General features: G+C 46.1%; 1 protein-coding gene across 1 annotated transcript in view; it reads left to right on the plus strand.

The window, feature by feature from the left end:
• LOC147610226 (phragmoplastin DRP1E-like) overlaps positions 1-16089 on the plus strand; it is a 96724-nt gene that overhangs the window by 18133 nt on the left and 62502 nt on the right. Inside the window, exons 4-6 of the mRNA XM_086786543.1 lie at positions 15172-15273; positions 15576-15626; positions 15721-15782. Of these exons, the coding sequence (XP_086642669.1) occupies positions 15172-15273; positions 15576-15626; positions 15721-15782 (215 nt within the window). The remainder of the gene's footprint in view (positions 1-15171; positions 15274-15575; positions 15627-15720; positions 15783-16089) is intronic.

The raw sequence follows: 16089 nt of genomic DNA on the forward strand, positions 1-16089 counted from the left end.
GTGGACTTGCAATCGAGGTCGCTTGCTTCTTTCAAGAGGGGGGTATAAACTCTAACCACAATGACATCAGCCAAATCATAAGACTCTAGGATAGACTCCATCTGTGTAACGCGCGGAAGCTCTGGGTAGTCTTCTTTCAGCCCTAAACACTCTTGAAGACCTTCTGATGCGAAAACGCACCATGATGCAAAAACGCAGGTAGAGAGAGAGTAGAGAGAGAGAGTGAGAAGTGCTGGAATTTCAGTATATACTATGTACAAAAAAGGTACAGATCTTTGCAGCCATGGGCTGCCTTCATAAAAAGGTTCCTAACCCTAAATTCTGTCCCCTATGGGACCTCTAAGTGACCCACACCCCTAGTGGGTGGAATGATCAATGCTATGAGCAAGGGGGCCCTTTTATAGGCCTTGGAATAAATGATGAACTGGCCGACTGCTGGTCGGCCAGTTACATGTTCATTAATACCCCTTTAATCCAGCCGACTGGATGTGCTTTTGGTCTTTGATGCGCCTGCTGCTGCCACGTCAGCCGACATGCTTTCTGGTACAGCCAGCAGCTCCTATACTCAGCCGACTGTACCCTGGTTCTTCTCCACATCCAAACTGGCCACTTGTGCTCCAATCCCTGGCTCTGTCTGGTTCTGCTCTTTATCTGGCTGCCTCTTCTGGATCTAGCCCTGAGCATGTCCATGGCATCTGTGATGCACATGACATCCCCCTCTGCTAAACTTGATGACGGGAATCCAACCTGCTCTTGGATGACTGTCATCATCCCAATCCTGTTCCGAAGTCCCTCTGTCATCATCCATCCCTGGCAAACCTTTTTCTCTGAAACTCCGTTCTGTTCTCCAAACCACTCTGTCTCTGATGAAGATCTATGCATCTGGTCTTCCTCTAGTCCACAATCCATTCCTGCCCTGGCTCTGAACACTGTCTTGGTCTTCGTTCCTGGAACTGAGTCTGGCACTCTCACATCACCCTTGGAGGATCAACCTCCCTTGGGACCGTTCCCTTAGAACCCATCTGGCTCACGGAACTGCCATCCCCATCTGGCACTGTGGAACACCACCAACAAACCTCCTGGGAGTTCTTCTCGATCTGTGTTCCTGCCTTGGGCTTCGAATCCGTGTACTTTCCTGTACCTTGGACCTGTACACCATCATATGGGACTGAATCAGTGTTTAGATTGGCTGGGCCTGATGCTCTGATACCAATGTAACGCGCGGAAGCTCTGGGTAGTCTTCTTTCAGCCCTAAACACTCTTGAAGACCTTCTGATGCGAAAACGCACCATGATGCAAAAACGCAGGTAGAGAGAGAGTAGAGAGAGAGAGTGAGAAGTGCTGGAATTTCAGTATATACTATGTACAAAAAAGGTACAGATCTTTGCAGCCATGGGCTGCCTTCATAAAAAGGTTCCTAACCCTAAATTCTGTCCCCTATGGGACCTCTAAGTGACCCACACCCCTAGTGGGTGGAATGATCAATGCTATGAGCAAGGGGGCCCTTTTATAGGCCTTGGAATAAATGATGAACTGGCCGACTGCTGGTCGGCCAGTTACATGTTCATTAATACCCCTTTAATCCAGCCGACTGGATGTGCTTTTGGTCTTTGATGCGCCTGTTGCTGCCACGTCAGCCGACATGCTTTCTGGTACAGCTAGCAGCTCCTATACTCAGCCGACTGTACCCTGGTTCTTCTCCACATCCAAACTGGCCACTTGTGCTCCAATCCCTGGCTCTGTCTGGTTCTGCTCTTTATCTGGCTGCCTCTTCTGGATCTAGCCCTGAGCATGTCCATGGCATCTGTGATGCACATGACAATCTGTCACCGGGAGGTGAAACTTTTTGCAGTTGTTTTCTTTATTTACATTTCTTTATAAATATATATATATTTCTTTTCTTTCTCTTTGGTTGCTGTTGTTTTCCCCCGGGATCTCTTGGAAGGGCTTGGGCCATTGCAATGTCAGAATGGGTCAGCCAGTGGGACTTTGGACCAGTGGTTGGCTAAGCCTGAGAACTGCACTGAAAGATGAATGACAGTGTCCAGGGCATGGTCACTGAATGAGGGCATAGGCCGGTTTACACTAGTAAGTGGCCGCCACCGAAATGTGAATGTATCTTGAATTCTAAGCAAATTCTGAAGTGACCATAGTGGTCAAAGATGGTCAGGAGACCAGAAGGAATGCAGATGACATCATCCCTAAAATCTAGGGAACTGCTATTTTTGCAGTGTCGGAATTGAAAAGTCTTCGCGTCAGTTTGTGCAGAATGTCAAGGGGACCAAAAGCTGGCAAAGGACTGTTGTGAGAGTGTGAACCAGTCAGGAGATTTTTAGCTTGGAAGATTGCATGTGGAAAAGGCTTAAAAATGTGCCAAGTGTCAAATTTATGTGCATTTTCCACACTGGGAAGGGGGAAGCGTGGGATTTTGGACTGAATGAGGCTCATTTGCAGCTATGGTGGATTGTTGCAGGTTAAGAGCTATTGTGGTGCACTCCCTTGCCCTGCAACTCATGTATTGAGGGTTGAGCTTGCTCCCCAAAGCCTCTCTCTCTCTCTCTTGCAGACTATGGTAATGCTCTCATCAGATAAAATCAGGTACAGTTGTGTGAATTTCATGCTTATATGCAGAGGCTAGTTGCCTCCTTGAACAGGAACCGGTGTAGTTAGTTCCTACACCAAAGCAGGGACGGAAGAGGGTAATAACCTCTTCAATACAACGCTGTTTCAGCACTGTTTAGGTGCTGTTTTTGGGCTGTTATGTTGCCCGGTTGATGCCAGAATGCAGTAGGACTTTGCTAAAGTCTTCCAGGACAGTACAAGGTTAATTTGGGCTGAAAACAGAGCTGAAAACAGGTCTGTGCAGAAAATTACAGCAAGCTGAATTGTGATGTTTTGGACCCCATTGGGTAGTCTGATGCCTATGGAAGTGAGCCTGTCAGTTGGGACTCATTCTGAGATGTTATGGAACAGTTTTAGTGCAGTTATGTTGGCAAATTTCTCCCAGAATTTGTAAAACTCAGTTGGTGCAAGTAGAGTGCTCTGTTGCACTCGTGCTTTGTATTTTCCAACTTTTTAACAATAAAGAAATACCGCAAGGGGCGTCGGACTTCGGGGCCAATGTGTTGTTGAGCGAGGGAGCGAGGATTCTGTGATTGTGTGTCTGAGTAAGTCCAGGTTATTTGTGAATGAATTACCGCTTTATGTGTCCATAGACCGGTTTTACCATCATTACCTTCCATATGCCATAATTGGTCCCGTCCAACTCTCGATCCACCGAGAATGTCGGGAGGGTGGGGATCTTCACATGCTTCTCAGCCATCTCAAGCAAATCAGCCATCTCAAGGGTTCACAAGGTCTTGTGAAGGGAGGGTGGTGTTAGAAGTCATCTCCTGTCTACTTTTATACACCAGGGCCTTTGTTGTGGGTGTGCCCACCCTTATGAGGTGTTTTATCATTTTTCCTCACTCCCTGTATTTTTTTCCTATTTTTTCCCATTTTCCAGTGGTGTGGAGGGATGCCAGAGGTTGGCAGGAGCACTGAGTGGCTGGCCGACTGGCCCATCAGCAGAGATGTGACTGGCCGACTGCCCAACAACAATCGTGGACCTCGGCCGACTGGATGTATGCAGTCGTGGGCGTCATTATTGCTGGCCGACTGCTCATGCAGTCGTGGAGGGCCACCAGTGCTGGTCGACTGCTCACATGGGGCATATAAATAGGCCCCATGTCCCCACCACTTCCTCATTCAGTTTTTTGTGGGATCTTGTGTATAGAGAAGAATTTACACACCTATCTCTCTGTGTTTCTTGTGCTGTCTATTTTTTGCAGTCTACTTGCTCTTGTCTACCCAAGTTTGGTTATCATTTCCGCTGCATATTCTGACATGGTATCAGAGCCCTAGGCTCATGATAGATCTTGGGAGTTTTTCTGAGCAAGAGGGGGATCGTTAGGTTGCTGATTGGTGGACTGTTTTGGATTGTTTGGGAAGAGAAGGTGCAAGAGGAAGGCGGGCTAAGGTGTTGGACAACCACTTGCAGGTTTTACAGATTTTTTTTCCCACCCACCCACCCTTTCAGTTTACTCCCCGTGATGGCAGATTTACTAGAGATGGCTGAGAAGCACGTGAAGATTCCGACTCTCCCCACGTTCCCAGTGGATTGTCAGTTGGACGGGTCCAATTACGGCATTTGGAAGGTCATGATGGAGTCTGTGCTGGAGTCATATGACCTTGTTGATTTTATCATCATCGGGGTTCCACGGTCGGAAGTAGAGGAAGGGGAGTTACTGTCGACGAGGAAGGACCGAGAGGCACATGCACACATGTGGGATCGTGTCAACGCCAGGGTCCGGTCGTTTATTTTTCTCAACTGCACACCACAAGTGATCAATCATGTAAAGCACATGACGCTGGCGAGAGGCATATGGGAGCACTTGGCTTCTTTGTATGACAGGTATCACCCATGAAACGGATCTCCTTGGAAGTGCAGATGCGGGTTATGAACCCTGCAAAGTCCTCGACGATGCGGGAACACATTAACAAGCTGCAGGCCCTTCAGCAGGAAGTCCTACAAGCTGGGAAAGAGATATCATCTGAAGACATGGCCATCACTTTGCTGTCCCACTTGCCTGCTCAGTATTCTGCTTTCTATTCCTCGTTGATTACGAGTGGCAGGCTTAGCACCATTACCTGGAAGGAGCTTGTGCCAATGGTCTTGGACCAAGAGGAACGTTTCACGAACTCCCCTCACAGCGGAGGTTCGGAGGCCTTAACTGGCCAACGGTCGAAAGGCCGGAATAACAACAAGGGCAAGGGGAAGGATTCACCGGAGAAGTCTTCTGAGAAGAAGCCTGATTCAGAACGAGAGAAGCTAAAGGCCGAAAGATCCTGTAATGATTGTGGCGAGAAAGGCCACTATTGGAGGAAGTGTCCTAAGCGTACAAGGAAGAGTGCTGATTCCTCGGCCTCAGCTGCAAAGACTCCGGCATTTGTGCACTTAGAGATGGTGGACTCCGACGCTTCATTATCTTCGAGCGAGGAGGGGCTTCACCGCGAAGGATACCCGGGAATGGATTCTTGACAGTGGTGCTTCCAGGCACATGACTCCATCCCGTGACTTCTTTCTGGATTTGAAACGGCAGTCAGGTCGCATCTTTATTGGCGACAACTCCATTATTTTGATACATAGTGAGGGCCGGATGGAGATTATTCCCGACGGCAAGGGGGGCAAGCATGCTTCCCGTGTTCTTTATGTCCCTGCTCTGGGTTTTCATCTTCTGTCAGTGCATGAAATATGCAAGACTGGCTTTCGGGTGGAATTTGAGGAGCATTCAGTTGCTCTACGGGACCGAGAGACTGACCAGGGCCATTTGCTGCTCTACTCAGTCATTGGTGCATTGAGCTGCACATTCAGAGGATTGAGAGTGCAGGCATATTTGGGTGAACTGTATTCAGTGGAGTACAGTTATTATCAGGGTTTCTGCTATTGGGTTTTTTTGGTAAACAGGTACAACATTGTGCGTAAGCATAATGGCAAATCAACAGCAAAGTGATGTATTCACATATTTGTCTAAGGAAGACAAATTGGATGGCACGAACTACTCCTTGTGGAGTTTTATGCTGAAAAATGTGCTTGTGGCAAAAGATCTTTGGGATTTTGTTAGTGGTGATGAACCACGTCCAGGTCCATTGGCTCCAGAGACTCCTCCCCAAGGGGGTGCTCGTGGACGAGGACAACAGGTACAGGCTCCAGGACAGCCATTGCCTGTTCAGAGAACAAATGCTCAAAAGACATGGGATGCCAGGGATGCACAAGCTTTGTCACTCATTGCATTGTCAGTACAGAGGTCCATTATACCTCATATTCGTTCAGCTGGCTCTTCACAGAATGCATGGGTGACTTTGGAGCAGATGTATGCTGCTCGTAATGAGGCTAGGATCTCATTTTTGAAAAGAGAGCTGGAAAATCAGAAAATGAATGAAGGAGATGATATGTCTAGCCACTTAAACAAGCTGCAGGATTTGAGAGAGCAACTCATCAATGTGGATGAGATTATTCCTGAGACACAGCTTGTGTCCACCATCTTGCACTCTTTGCCAAGATCTTACTTGGCTTTTCATACCTCTTTGAACCTCAGCATGAGGAATGCTATTGAACCCCTCAAGTATCAGGAACTTGTTGCTCTCTTACTACAAGAGAAGCAAATGAGGAAGAATATGAATATGAACACAAATGCTGAACAAGCATTTACTACAGGTCAAAAGGGGAAAGGAAAAACTCAGCCAAGGAGTGCAAATCAAAATTCAGGTGATGGTGGCTCTTCACAGGATACCAAGAAAAGTGATGGACAGCCCAAGAAGAAGGGCAAATGTCATTATTGTAAGAAGCCAGGTCACTACATCACGGAATGTAGGAAGAGGATTGCCAAAGAGAAGGCAAAGGAAGCTGGGAGCAAAGGAAGCTGGGATGTCTTGATGCTTCTAAAGCTCCTCCAGAGACTGCTTCTTTTGTTGAGGACAGGGATTACTGTTTTTATACATGCAGCTATGATGCCTCTTGGTCTTCACAGGCACTCAGTTTGACAGAGCATGCATGTACTTGGTATTTTGATAGTGGTGCCTCAAAGCATATCACATCTCGCAGGGATTTGTTTAGTCATGTTGGCCCTGCCCCTGTTGGCAAAACTGTTCAGTGTGCCAACAATGCTTCATATCCAGTTCGTGGCATTGGGGAGATTCAGCTCACAGCCATTGATGGCTCCATTCTCCGCCTTACAGATGCCTTATATGTACCAGGGATAAAGAAGAATTTGTTGTCCATTTCTTCTTTAGCACATTGTGGAATGCAAGTCCACTTTGATGATGATAAATGCATGGTTAGAGACAAAGCTAATGCCTTGACCTTGATGCTTACTGGTACATTATGTCATGGACTTTATCAGTTGGATGCATTTCAGCCAGTGGATCAGTCTGCTTATCATGCATTCACTCTTACTCCAGCTATGGTTGATGCGGAGTTATGGCATGCTCGCATGGGGCATGTAAATTTTGGTAGTCTTATGCTTATGCAGTGACATAACATGTTTACAGATCTACCTCTCATGGAGAAGCCTCCAGATCACATTTGTGAAGGATGTATTTTGGGAAAAATGCACAGGTTTTCCTTCCCATGTGATAAGGCTCTAAGAGCAACTGCAAAGTTGCAACTTATACACAGTGATCTTTGTGGTCCCATGCAGACGAAGTCATTAGGTGGTTGCTTTTATTTTGTAACATTTATTGATGACTTCTCTCGTATATGCTGGGTCTATCCTTTGACACAGAAATCACAGGTATATGATGCATTTTTGGCCTTTGTAGCACTTGCTGAGACAGAGTCAGGATGCAAGGTGAAGACTCTCCGTTCTGACCGAGGGGGGGAATATATGTCACATATGCTGAATTCCTTTCTTGGGAGTAGAGGTATAAAACATCAGTATACTACTCCTTACACTCCACAGCAGAATGGGGTTGCAGAAAGGAAGAATCGGTCACTCATGGAGATGGCCAGATGTATGCTAAAAGCAAAAAGGCTACCACATATCTTTTGGGTGGAAGCAGTCATGTGTGCTTGTCATATTTTGAATCGATGTCCCACAAAGGCATTGGTTTCTATTACTCCTTTTGAGGCTTGGCATGGCCGCAAGCCTTCTGTATCGCATTTTCGTATCTTTGGGTGTCTTGCATATGCACACATACCCAAAGAGTTGAGGAGGAAGCTGGATGATAAAGCCACAAAATGCATTTTTGTTGGGTATAGCCGTGAGAGCAAGGGCTACAGGTTATATGACCCACTATCCAGGAAGATATTCACTAGTCGGGATGTGATTTTTGATGAAAAATCAGAAATATCCATGGCTGGTTATGAGGCAAATCAGGCTGCAAATGATGTGTTTGAAGGTCTACTACCCATGGAGTTTCATTCCACAGTTGGTGATCCAACTCATGAGGGTACAGGACAGCCAGCAAATGATGTAGGTGGTGCAGAAATTCAGCAGCCAAATGAGCCAGAAGCTGAACCAAATATGGGCAGCAGGCACCACAGGTCAGACATATACCTAGATGGTATTTGAGAACATTACAGGACAGCCATTTAGAGGGTCCTCTTGCTGGTCGTACTCGTAGGGAGACAAGGACCAATGAGCATGCACACATCATGGATTTGAATCTGGTTATGGCAGCCAGTTTACAGGATGATGATGAGCCTGATTCATTTGTGGATGCACGAGATAATGTGCATTGGAACAAAGCCATGCAGGATGAGCTTGATTCTATTAAAAGGAATCAAACATGGGATTTGGTTGATCTGCCCAAAGGCAAGAAAGCAATTGGTACTAAATGGGTCTATAAGTTGAAAAGACATGCAGATGGATCCATTGACAGGTACAAAGCCCGTCTAGTTGCAAAGGGCTATGCACAGAAGAAGGGCATTGATTATGAGGAGACATTTGCTCCTACATCCCGTATGTCGACACTTAGGTGTGTCATTGCATTGGCTGCACATCGTGGTTGGGTTGTTCACCAGTTGGACATAAAGACTGCATTTCTACATGGGGACCTCGAGGAGGAAGTTTATGTATTTCAGCCCATGGGATTTGCAGAACATGGTCATGAGGGGAAAGTTTGCAGGCTGAAAAAGGCCTTGTATGGTTTGAAACAAGCTCCACGAGCTTGGTATGCAAAAATAGATGCTTTTCTACTCACTCAGGGATTTGTAAACAGTCCATCAGAAGCCACTCTGTATGTAAAGAAAGAAGAGACAGATCTGCTGGTCATCAGTCTTTATGTGGATGATCTCTTGCTCATGGGATCAAACGATGACAAAATTGCAGCTTTTAAGGAGATACTGCAACAGACATTTGACATGTCTGACTTGGGCCTTGTACATTACTATTTGGGCATACAGTTTGTGCAGGATAACAGAGGCATTGGGTTGTTGCAATCACGCTATGTTGCTAAACTTCTGGAGAAGTTTAAATTTCAGGATTGCAAGCCTATTAGTACTCCTATGGAGCCTGGGATGAAACTGTCACTACAAGATGACAGTGTTTCCTTTGATGCCACTACATATGCTCAGGCTGTTGGGTGCCTCATTTACTTGTGTAATACAAGGCCAGATATTCAGTATGCAGTCTCTCAGTTGAGCAGATTCATGCACAGCCCACGGTTGTCACATTGGCAAGCTGTGAAGCGTGTATTCCGTTATTTGCAGGGTACCTTGTCTCTTGGATTGCTTTATCCTGAGGGGGGTGACATGCAGTTACACGCTTACAGTGATTCAGATTGGGCTGGTGATTTTGATACCAGACATTTCACTAGTGGAAATTATTTCTTTCTTGGCTCTTCATGCATTTCTTGGCTAAGCAAGAAACAGACCACAGTGGCCACTTCGTCTTGTGAGGCAGAGTACAGAGCAACCTACACTACTACTGTTGAGTGTGTTTGGCTGCGTCGTCTCATGACTGATATGGATATTTCAGTGGAGGAGCCTACACCTATCTATACTGAACACTTATCTTTAGGGTCACTATCATGTGGCTATTGTACTTCACTTTTTCATCAAGCAATACACTAAAGTCGTGTTCTCTCTGTGTGTTGGTTTTCCACGCCTGCTTGAGCTTGTGTAAACCCTAACCCTAACCCTTCATTGCCTTCAACTGGATGGCCTTCGGAGAATGGAGTTGTTGAACGCAAGAACAGGACTGTGGTGGAGATGGCGAGGACCATGCTGGAGCATCGTGATCTTCCTCGTCCACTTTGGGGAGAGGCTGTGGCAACGGCTGTCCATACCCTCAACCGATCTCCGACGACTTCAGTACCCCATATGACCATTTGAGGCATACTTTGGGAGGAAACCTGATGTCTCGCACTTCCGTGTCTTTGGGAGTGACGCGTATGTACATATTCCGAAGAAGCAGAGGGGGAAGCTTGACTCCAAGTCCCGCAAGCTTGTATTTGTGGGGTATAACTCTCTTTCCAAGGGATACAGGTTGTATGATCCAGACAGGAACGAGATTGTTGTCAGCCAGGATGTGGTCTTTGACGAGCATGTTCCAGTATCCACTGTCGAGGAGCTGCCACTTCTTGGAGATCCAGAGGAGTCTGATGATGATTCCCAGACTATCATTCCAGTTGATCAACCTCGGTCATCACAGGAGGTTGAGCCCACAGCTGGAGTAGAGCCCCCGCGATCACAGGAGGCTCCACGATCTGTTCGAGTACCTAGGTGGTTGTTAGACACCCTTCGGGAGTCAGGTGTCACGGAGCTACCCTCCGAGTGGACCACAGAGGACGGCCCTCGAAGATCACATAGAGTCCGAGATAAAAGCAACACAGCGGAGCTTCTTCAGGTGAACTATGCTTTGATGTCTCGTATCATGCGGGACAAAGAGCCCACTTCCGTAAAGGAAGCCCTTTCACAGGATACTTGGAGGAAAGCCATGCAGGTGGAACTTGATGCGATCGAGAAGAACCACACTTGGGAGTTGGTACCGAGGCCGTCGAAGCGATCAGTCATTGGTGTCAAATGGGTCTTTAAGACCAAATATGCGTCTGATGGGTCGGTGGACAAACACAAAGCCAGACTTGTGGCTAAAGGTTATGCTCAGCGGCCAGACATCGACTACGAGGATACCTTTGCACCGACAGCACGGATGTGCACGATTCGGACCGTTCTTGCCCTTGCTTCTTCTCAGAGGTGGCCCGTGTATCAAATGGATGTAAAATCTGCGTTCCTTAATGGTGACCTGCAGGAGGAGGTGCATGTTGAGCAGCCTCCAGGCTTTATTGTTCCAGGATCTGAAGGGATGGTTTACAGGTTACGTAAGGCCTTGTATGGTCTTAAGCAGGCTCCCAGGGCTTGGAATCAGAAGATTGATTCCTTCTTTATTCGGACTGGATTTCAGAGATCGGTTGCAGATCCAAACCTGTATCTCTTTCGGGAACGCGGCATGGTCATGCTTATTATCCTTTATGTGGATGATCTCATTCTCACCGGCGGTCATGTGGAGCACATTAGAGTGACGAAGGCTGCCTTGTCAAAGGAGTTTGAGATGACCAACTTAGGCTTACTCCACTTCTTTTTGGGATTGGAGATCTGGCAGACCCAGAGGGGGTTTTTCGTCTCTCAACAGCGGTATGTTCATGAGTTGCTTGAGGCCTTTGGGATGGAGAACTGCAAGCCTATTACTTCGCCGATGGACCCGAACACGAAGTTAACCGTTACTGATCCTTGTGAGCCAGTTGATGCCTCGCAGTACCGGAAGTTGGTTGGTTCATTGATCTGGTTGTTGAACACCAGATTGGACTTGAGCTTCTCCGTGGGGCTGTTGAGCTCTTTTATGCAGACGTCATTGAAGACTCATTGGGATGCAGGATTGCGGATCTTGCGGTATCTGCAAAGTACGAAGGATCTAGGACTCTTTTACACAGGAGGGGATGGAGTCAGGCTCCAAGGTTGGAGTGACTCAGATTGGGGAGGAGATCCAGACACGAGGAGATCTACTTCAAGATACAGTTTCACCCTTGGCTCAGGAGCAGTTTCTTGGAGCAGCAAGAGGCAGCCAACTATTGCCCTTTCTTCTGGTTGCTTGTGGTGCTGCTTGTGAGGTGGTGTGGCTGCGGAGGCTGCTAGGCGAGATTGGGTTTCCACAGAAGGAGCCCACAGTCATCCAGTGCGATAACCAGAGTTGTATAGCTATTGCTTAGAACCCGGTCTTCCATGCCCGGATCAAGCACATAGAGATACAGTATCACTTTGTACATGAGAAGATCTTGGCTGGTGACATCTTGCTACTTTATTGTTCGACGGAGGACAATGCGGCGGACCTCTTCACGAAGTCTCTACCTCAGGCTACGCTCAGGCGGCACTCCAGCTCCCTTGGGTTGGTTTCACAGCCAGGAGCTGAGAGGGGGTGTTAGAAGTCATCTCCTATCTACTTTTATACACCAGGGCCTTTGTTGTGGGTGTGCCCGCCCTTATGAGGCGTTTTAGCATTTTTCCTCACTCCCCGTATTTTTTCCCTATTTTTTCCCATTTTCCAGTGGTGTGGAGGGATGCCAAAGGTTGGCAGGAGCACTGAGTGGCTGGCCGACTGGCCCATCAGTAGACATGTGACTGGCCGACTGCCCAACAGCAGTCGTGGACCTCTGTACTGCTGGCCGACTGGATGTATGCAGTCGTGGGCTTCATTATTGCTGGCTGACTGCTCATGCAGTCGTGGAGGGCCACCAGTGCTGGCCGACTGCTCACATGGGGCATATAAATAGGCCCCATGCCCCCACCACTTCCTCATTCAGTTTTCTGTGGGATCTTGTGTATAGAGAAGAGTTTACACACCTATCTCTCTGTGTTTCTTGTGCTGTCTATTTTCTGCAGTCTACTTGCTCTTGTCTACCCAAGTTTGGTTATCATTTCCGCTGCATATTCTGACAGGTGGGTGGGAAAAAAAATGAAGAAAAGGCTGCAAACCCTATGCAAGGTGGCTGTCCAGCAATGATGGCCGCCTTCTACTTGTTTCTCCAAGTCCCGAACAGCCCATAAATTCTCCAATCAGCACCCAAAAACAGCAAACCCTCAAGCTCTCAATTAGTGTGGGCATTCTCTAGATAAACTTCTTTTATCTATAGCCTGCAGATGAGTGTAATCTCGTCGGTTGATGGATTTTTCCATGTGATGGAGGGTTGATTTGTAGAAGTGGGTTTACAGATATTCACAAGAGATATATTCAGCTTGTTGCCTATGATGGGTAACAAGGCATGCGGTTATTCTTGGAGATTTTTCTATGCTCTTTCATATGATGGATGTTCAAGCAAATGCTTATGGATTATATGCTGCAACAGGACGGTATGGATTTTTATATGCTATTGGCATGCCGATATCATACATTTATGGTTCTATGTGTTCATTCTGCTGTGAGAGAGAAAACGCAGAAGTGGAGAGAGAGAGAAGCTGTATAAACTCTGCTATATACACAAGATCCGGTACAAGAACGGTGTGCAGGGCAAGGGTAGTATTTATACCACCCTGGGCTGCTGGTCGGCCAGCCTAAAACAGGCCGACAGCAGCACAATCATCTCCACGACTGGAAAATACCAGTCGGCCAGCATAAAATGGCAGTCGGCCAGCATCACAACAGTCGCCCAAAGACAGGACAAGTCGGCCAGAAATAGACAGCCCCCACGGCCGGATAAAACAGGGAAAAAACATGGAACATGAGGAAAAATGGAGACTACACCTATCCGGGCGGGCACACCCACAGCAGAGCCCCTCATTCCCTATAGGAGATGACTGCTAACATGAGGCTCTTGAATGTATCATATAATATTTTAGCAAAAGCCCTTGCCTTGAGACGGACTGGATGAAAGAAATAGTCTGAAAGGAACATAGAGGCTTTTTCAAAGGCAGATATATCCTAGATGCAATAATCACCATGTGGAAAAATAAGGAATGGATCCACAAACCAAATCAAGAAAACATTTTTTTTGAAAGTGGATCTAGATAAAGCCAATGATAGGATGAATTTATTATCGATATGATGCAGCTGATTGACCTGGCTCTATATTTTATCAGGTCGGCCGGAGTGCTAATGAAAGACTCAATTTCTAGCATAGACATACATGGCCAATGATCCCAACTGATTATGCTTAGGAGAAGTGTTAGTCACTTGACCCCCTAGCCATGAGTGCCCTTGGATGGGATATGCAAAAAAATTTGAGGTATGTTTAACTTCCCAATGACCAAAAACATTTACTGGAATTTGTTGATGACATTGCCTTAACACTTGACCAGTTTAAAGAAGCATGAAAATTGGCCATAAACTTTTTGTATGATTTTAGGATCCCTAGCCAAAATCGCGATTTGGTCCTAAATTGCCAGGTGGATGAGCTTGTGCAGAATGTGGTTTTCACAACAATTACAGGAGGGACCATCATCAAAATTGTAGGGATGTGGTGTGACAAATGCTGAAAGGTGGTTATGGGGTTAGTTGAAATTATAGCCAAAAAAGGTAGCATTTGGTATGATTTAATGCTCAACATGGAAGGGAAAGTTATCCTTCTAAATAAAATCCTTTTGTCCAGTGTCAAATACTTCCTATGCTGCTTGAGGCTTTCTTAACAATTAAATTGAAAGGCTAAGTTAGGTACTCGGAGGAGTTATTTGGGGAAAGAAGAATTAAATAATGCAAGACAAAGTATTCTTCGTGTGCCTAAAGAAGTGGAGGGATTAGGTCTAATTGATATAAAAACCTTAGCAGATAGATTGAGTGCTAAATGGGCGGTGAGAGCACTCTACAACCCGAGAGAAGCTTGGGCAAATCTTTTACTCCAGAATCTATCGCAAGTCAGTCCAAAGCGATATAGGGCCTGGAAAGGAATGCCTTAAAATTATTAACATTATGTGCTTGATTCAAGTCTGACTGCAGAGGGTCTGAACCTTGGTGTTGGGGTGCCCATGGGCTGTCCACTGCTCCATGGCCCTAATTTGCCCATTGCTATTATCACATGTCAAGACACATTTTCCCGGGACTTGGACAAAGACTTGACACATGACTTGGCTCTCCTAGACACCCGGTCATGGTCTAATAAGTGTCTGCTTGTGCCTGTACAAACATTACACCTTGCAAAGAGGGTTGCATTGACCTTGTGCCATGGGCATGACCTGACCTACCCCAATTGACCTAGAGGGTGCCTGAGATAAGTTTCTGGACTAGGGCTCACAGTGTGCTCTTGGCCCTTCAGAACAGGTATCCTAAATGTACTAAGCAAGCAGAAAGTCCACATGGCACCTTAGTACTGCAGGTGTGCACGTGACACATGCATGCGTGCATACATTTACGCACGCATGTACGTCCATCCATCCATCCATACATCCATACATATGTACATGCACACGTTCATATTTACACAAACACTTATACACAGATCCATCCAGTACATGTATATGTGTGTGTACATATGTACATATGTAAGTTCTATTGATGGCATTCCAGCTTGTTAGAGGATAAGTTTCACCACTGTTTTCTTGGGTATAATGATTGCATGGCTTGATCTCTCTTCTCAGCAAAATCAAAGGCTACATATTGTGAGAGTTTTGTAGTGCGTAACCTGCTAATGCTTGTGGAATTTCTGCAGCTGCTGTGAGGAAAGAAATCCAAGATGAGACGGACAGAATAACAGGAAGAAACAAGCAGATATCACCGGTTCCAATTCATTTGAGCATTTACTCACCGCATGGTAAGCAAAAGTGGAGCATTCCAGCTCAATGACAGAGTACTGTGTTCTCAACGCTGCTGGGCCCCAAATTTTCGATTCAATGGATATTGCACTATGATTGCGCATTTCGTTACCTTTGGCTTATAGGTTTTTTTGTTAACTCATATTTAGTGGATCAAATTTGAAAAAATTTAGAGCTAATATCTGCACACTATGCCTCGTAGGCCTTTGCTAATTGATGTAAACTATTAGCTTAGAGGCTTATTGTGATTCATATTATAGAAGACCATTTGCTTCATGTGTTGATATTGCTTGATTTGCAGTTGTAAACTTGACCCTAATTGACCTGCCGGGTTTAACAAAAGTTGCCGTCGGTAAGCATTTTGGCATTGCACCTCAGACTTTTGAAGAGTGTCAATTATCAAACCTAAGTTCTGGCAAGGGACTGATTCAAGATGCTTTTAACAGAAGGACAACCGGAGAGCATTGTAACAGACATAGAGAATATGGTTCGTTTGTACGTAGATAAGGTATGGCACTGAACTTAGCTCTTTTCTCTTTATTCAATCATCACAGTTGTGGATCAGCATAGGAAAGATCTGGATCGTGGAGCCCACAATAAAAAGCAGAATTGACATCTCCTGTACTTCCCTATGATCATCATCATTAACCTTCTGTACCAGCGGATGTGACTACCTGTGAATGTCTGCATAGAATGTTGACATGTCTCTTGTGTCTTGCACACTTCCATCAGAGCTGCCTCCCCAAGACTATGGCAGCTGGTTCCCTAACACAATTCTACAAGTAGTTCTACAAGCGGTATCAGAACAATTATGA

The sequence above is a fragment of the Cibotium barometz genome, chromosome 49 (assembly GCF_041138505.1).
Source record: "Cibotium barometz isolate CiBa-2024 chromosome 49, ASM4113850v1, whole genome shotgun sequence".
Lineage (NCBI taxonomy): Eukaryota > Viridiplantae > Streptophyta > Polypodiopsida > Cyatheales > Cibotiaceae > Cibotium > Cibotium barometz.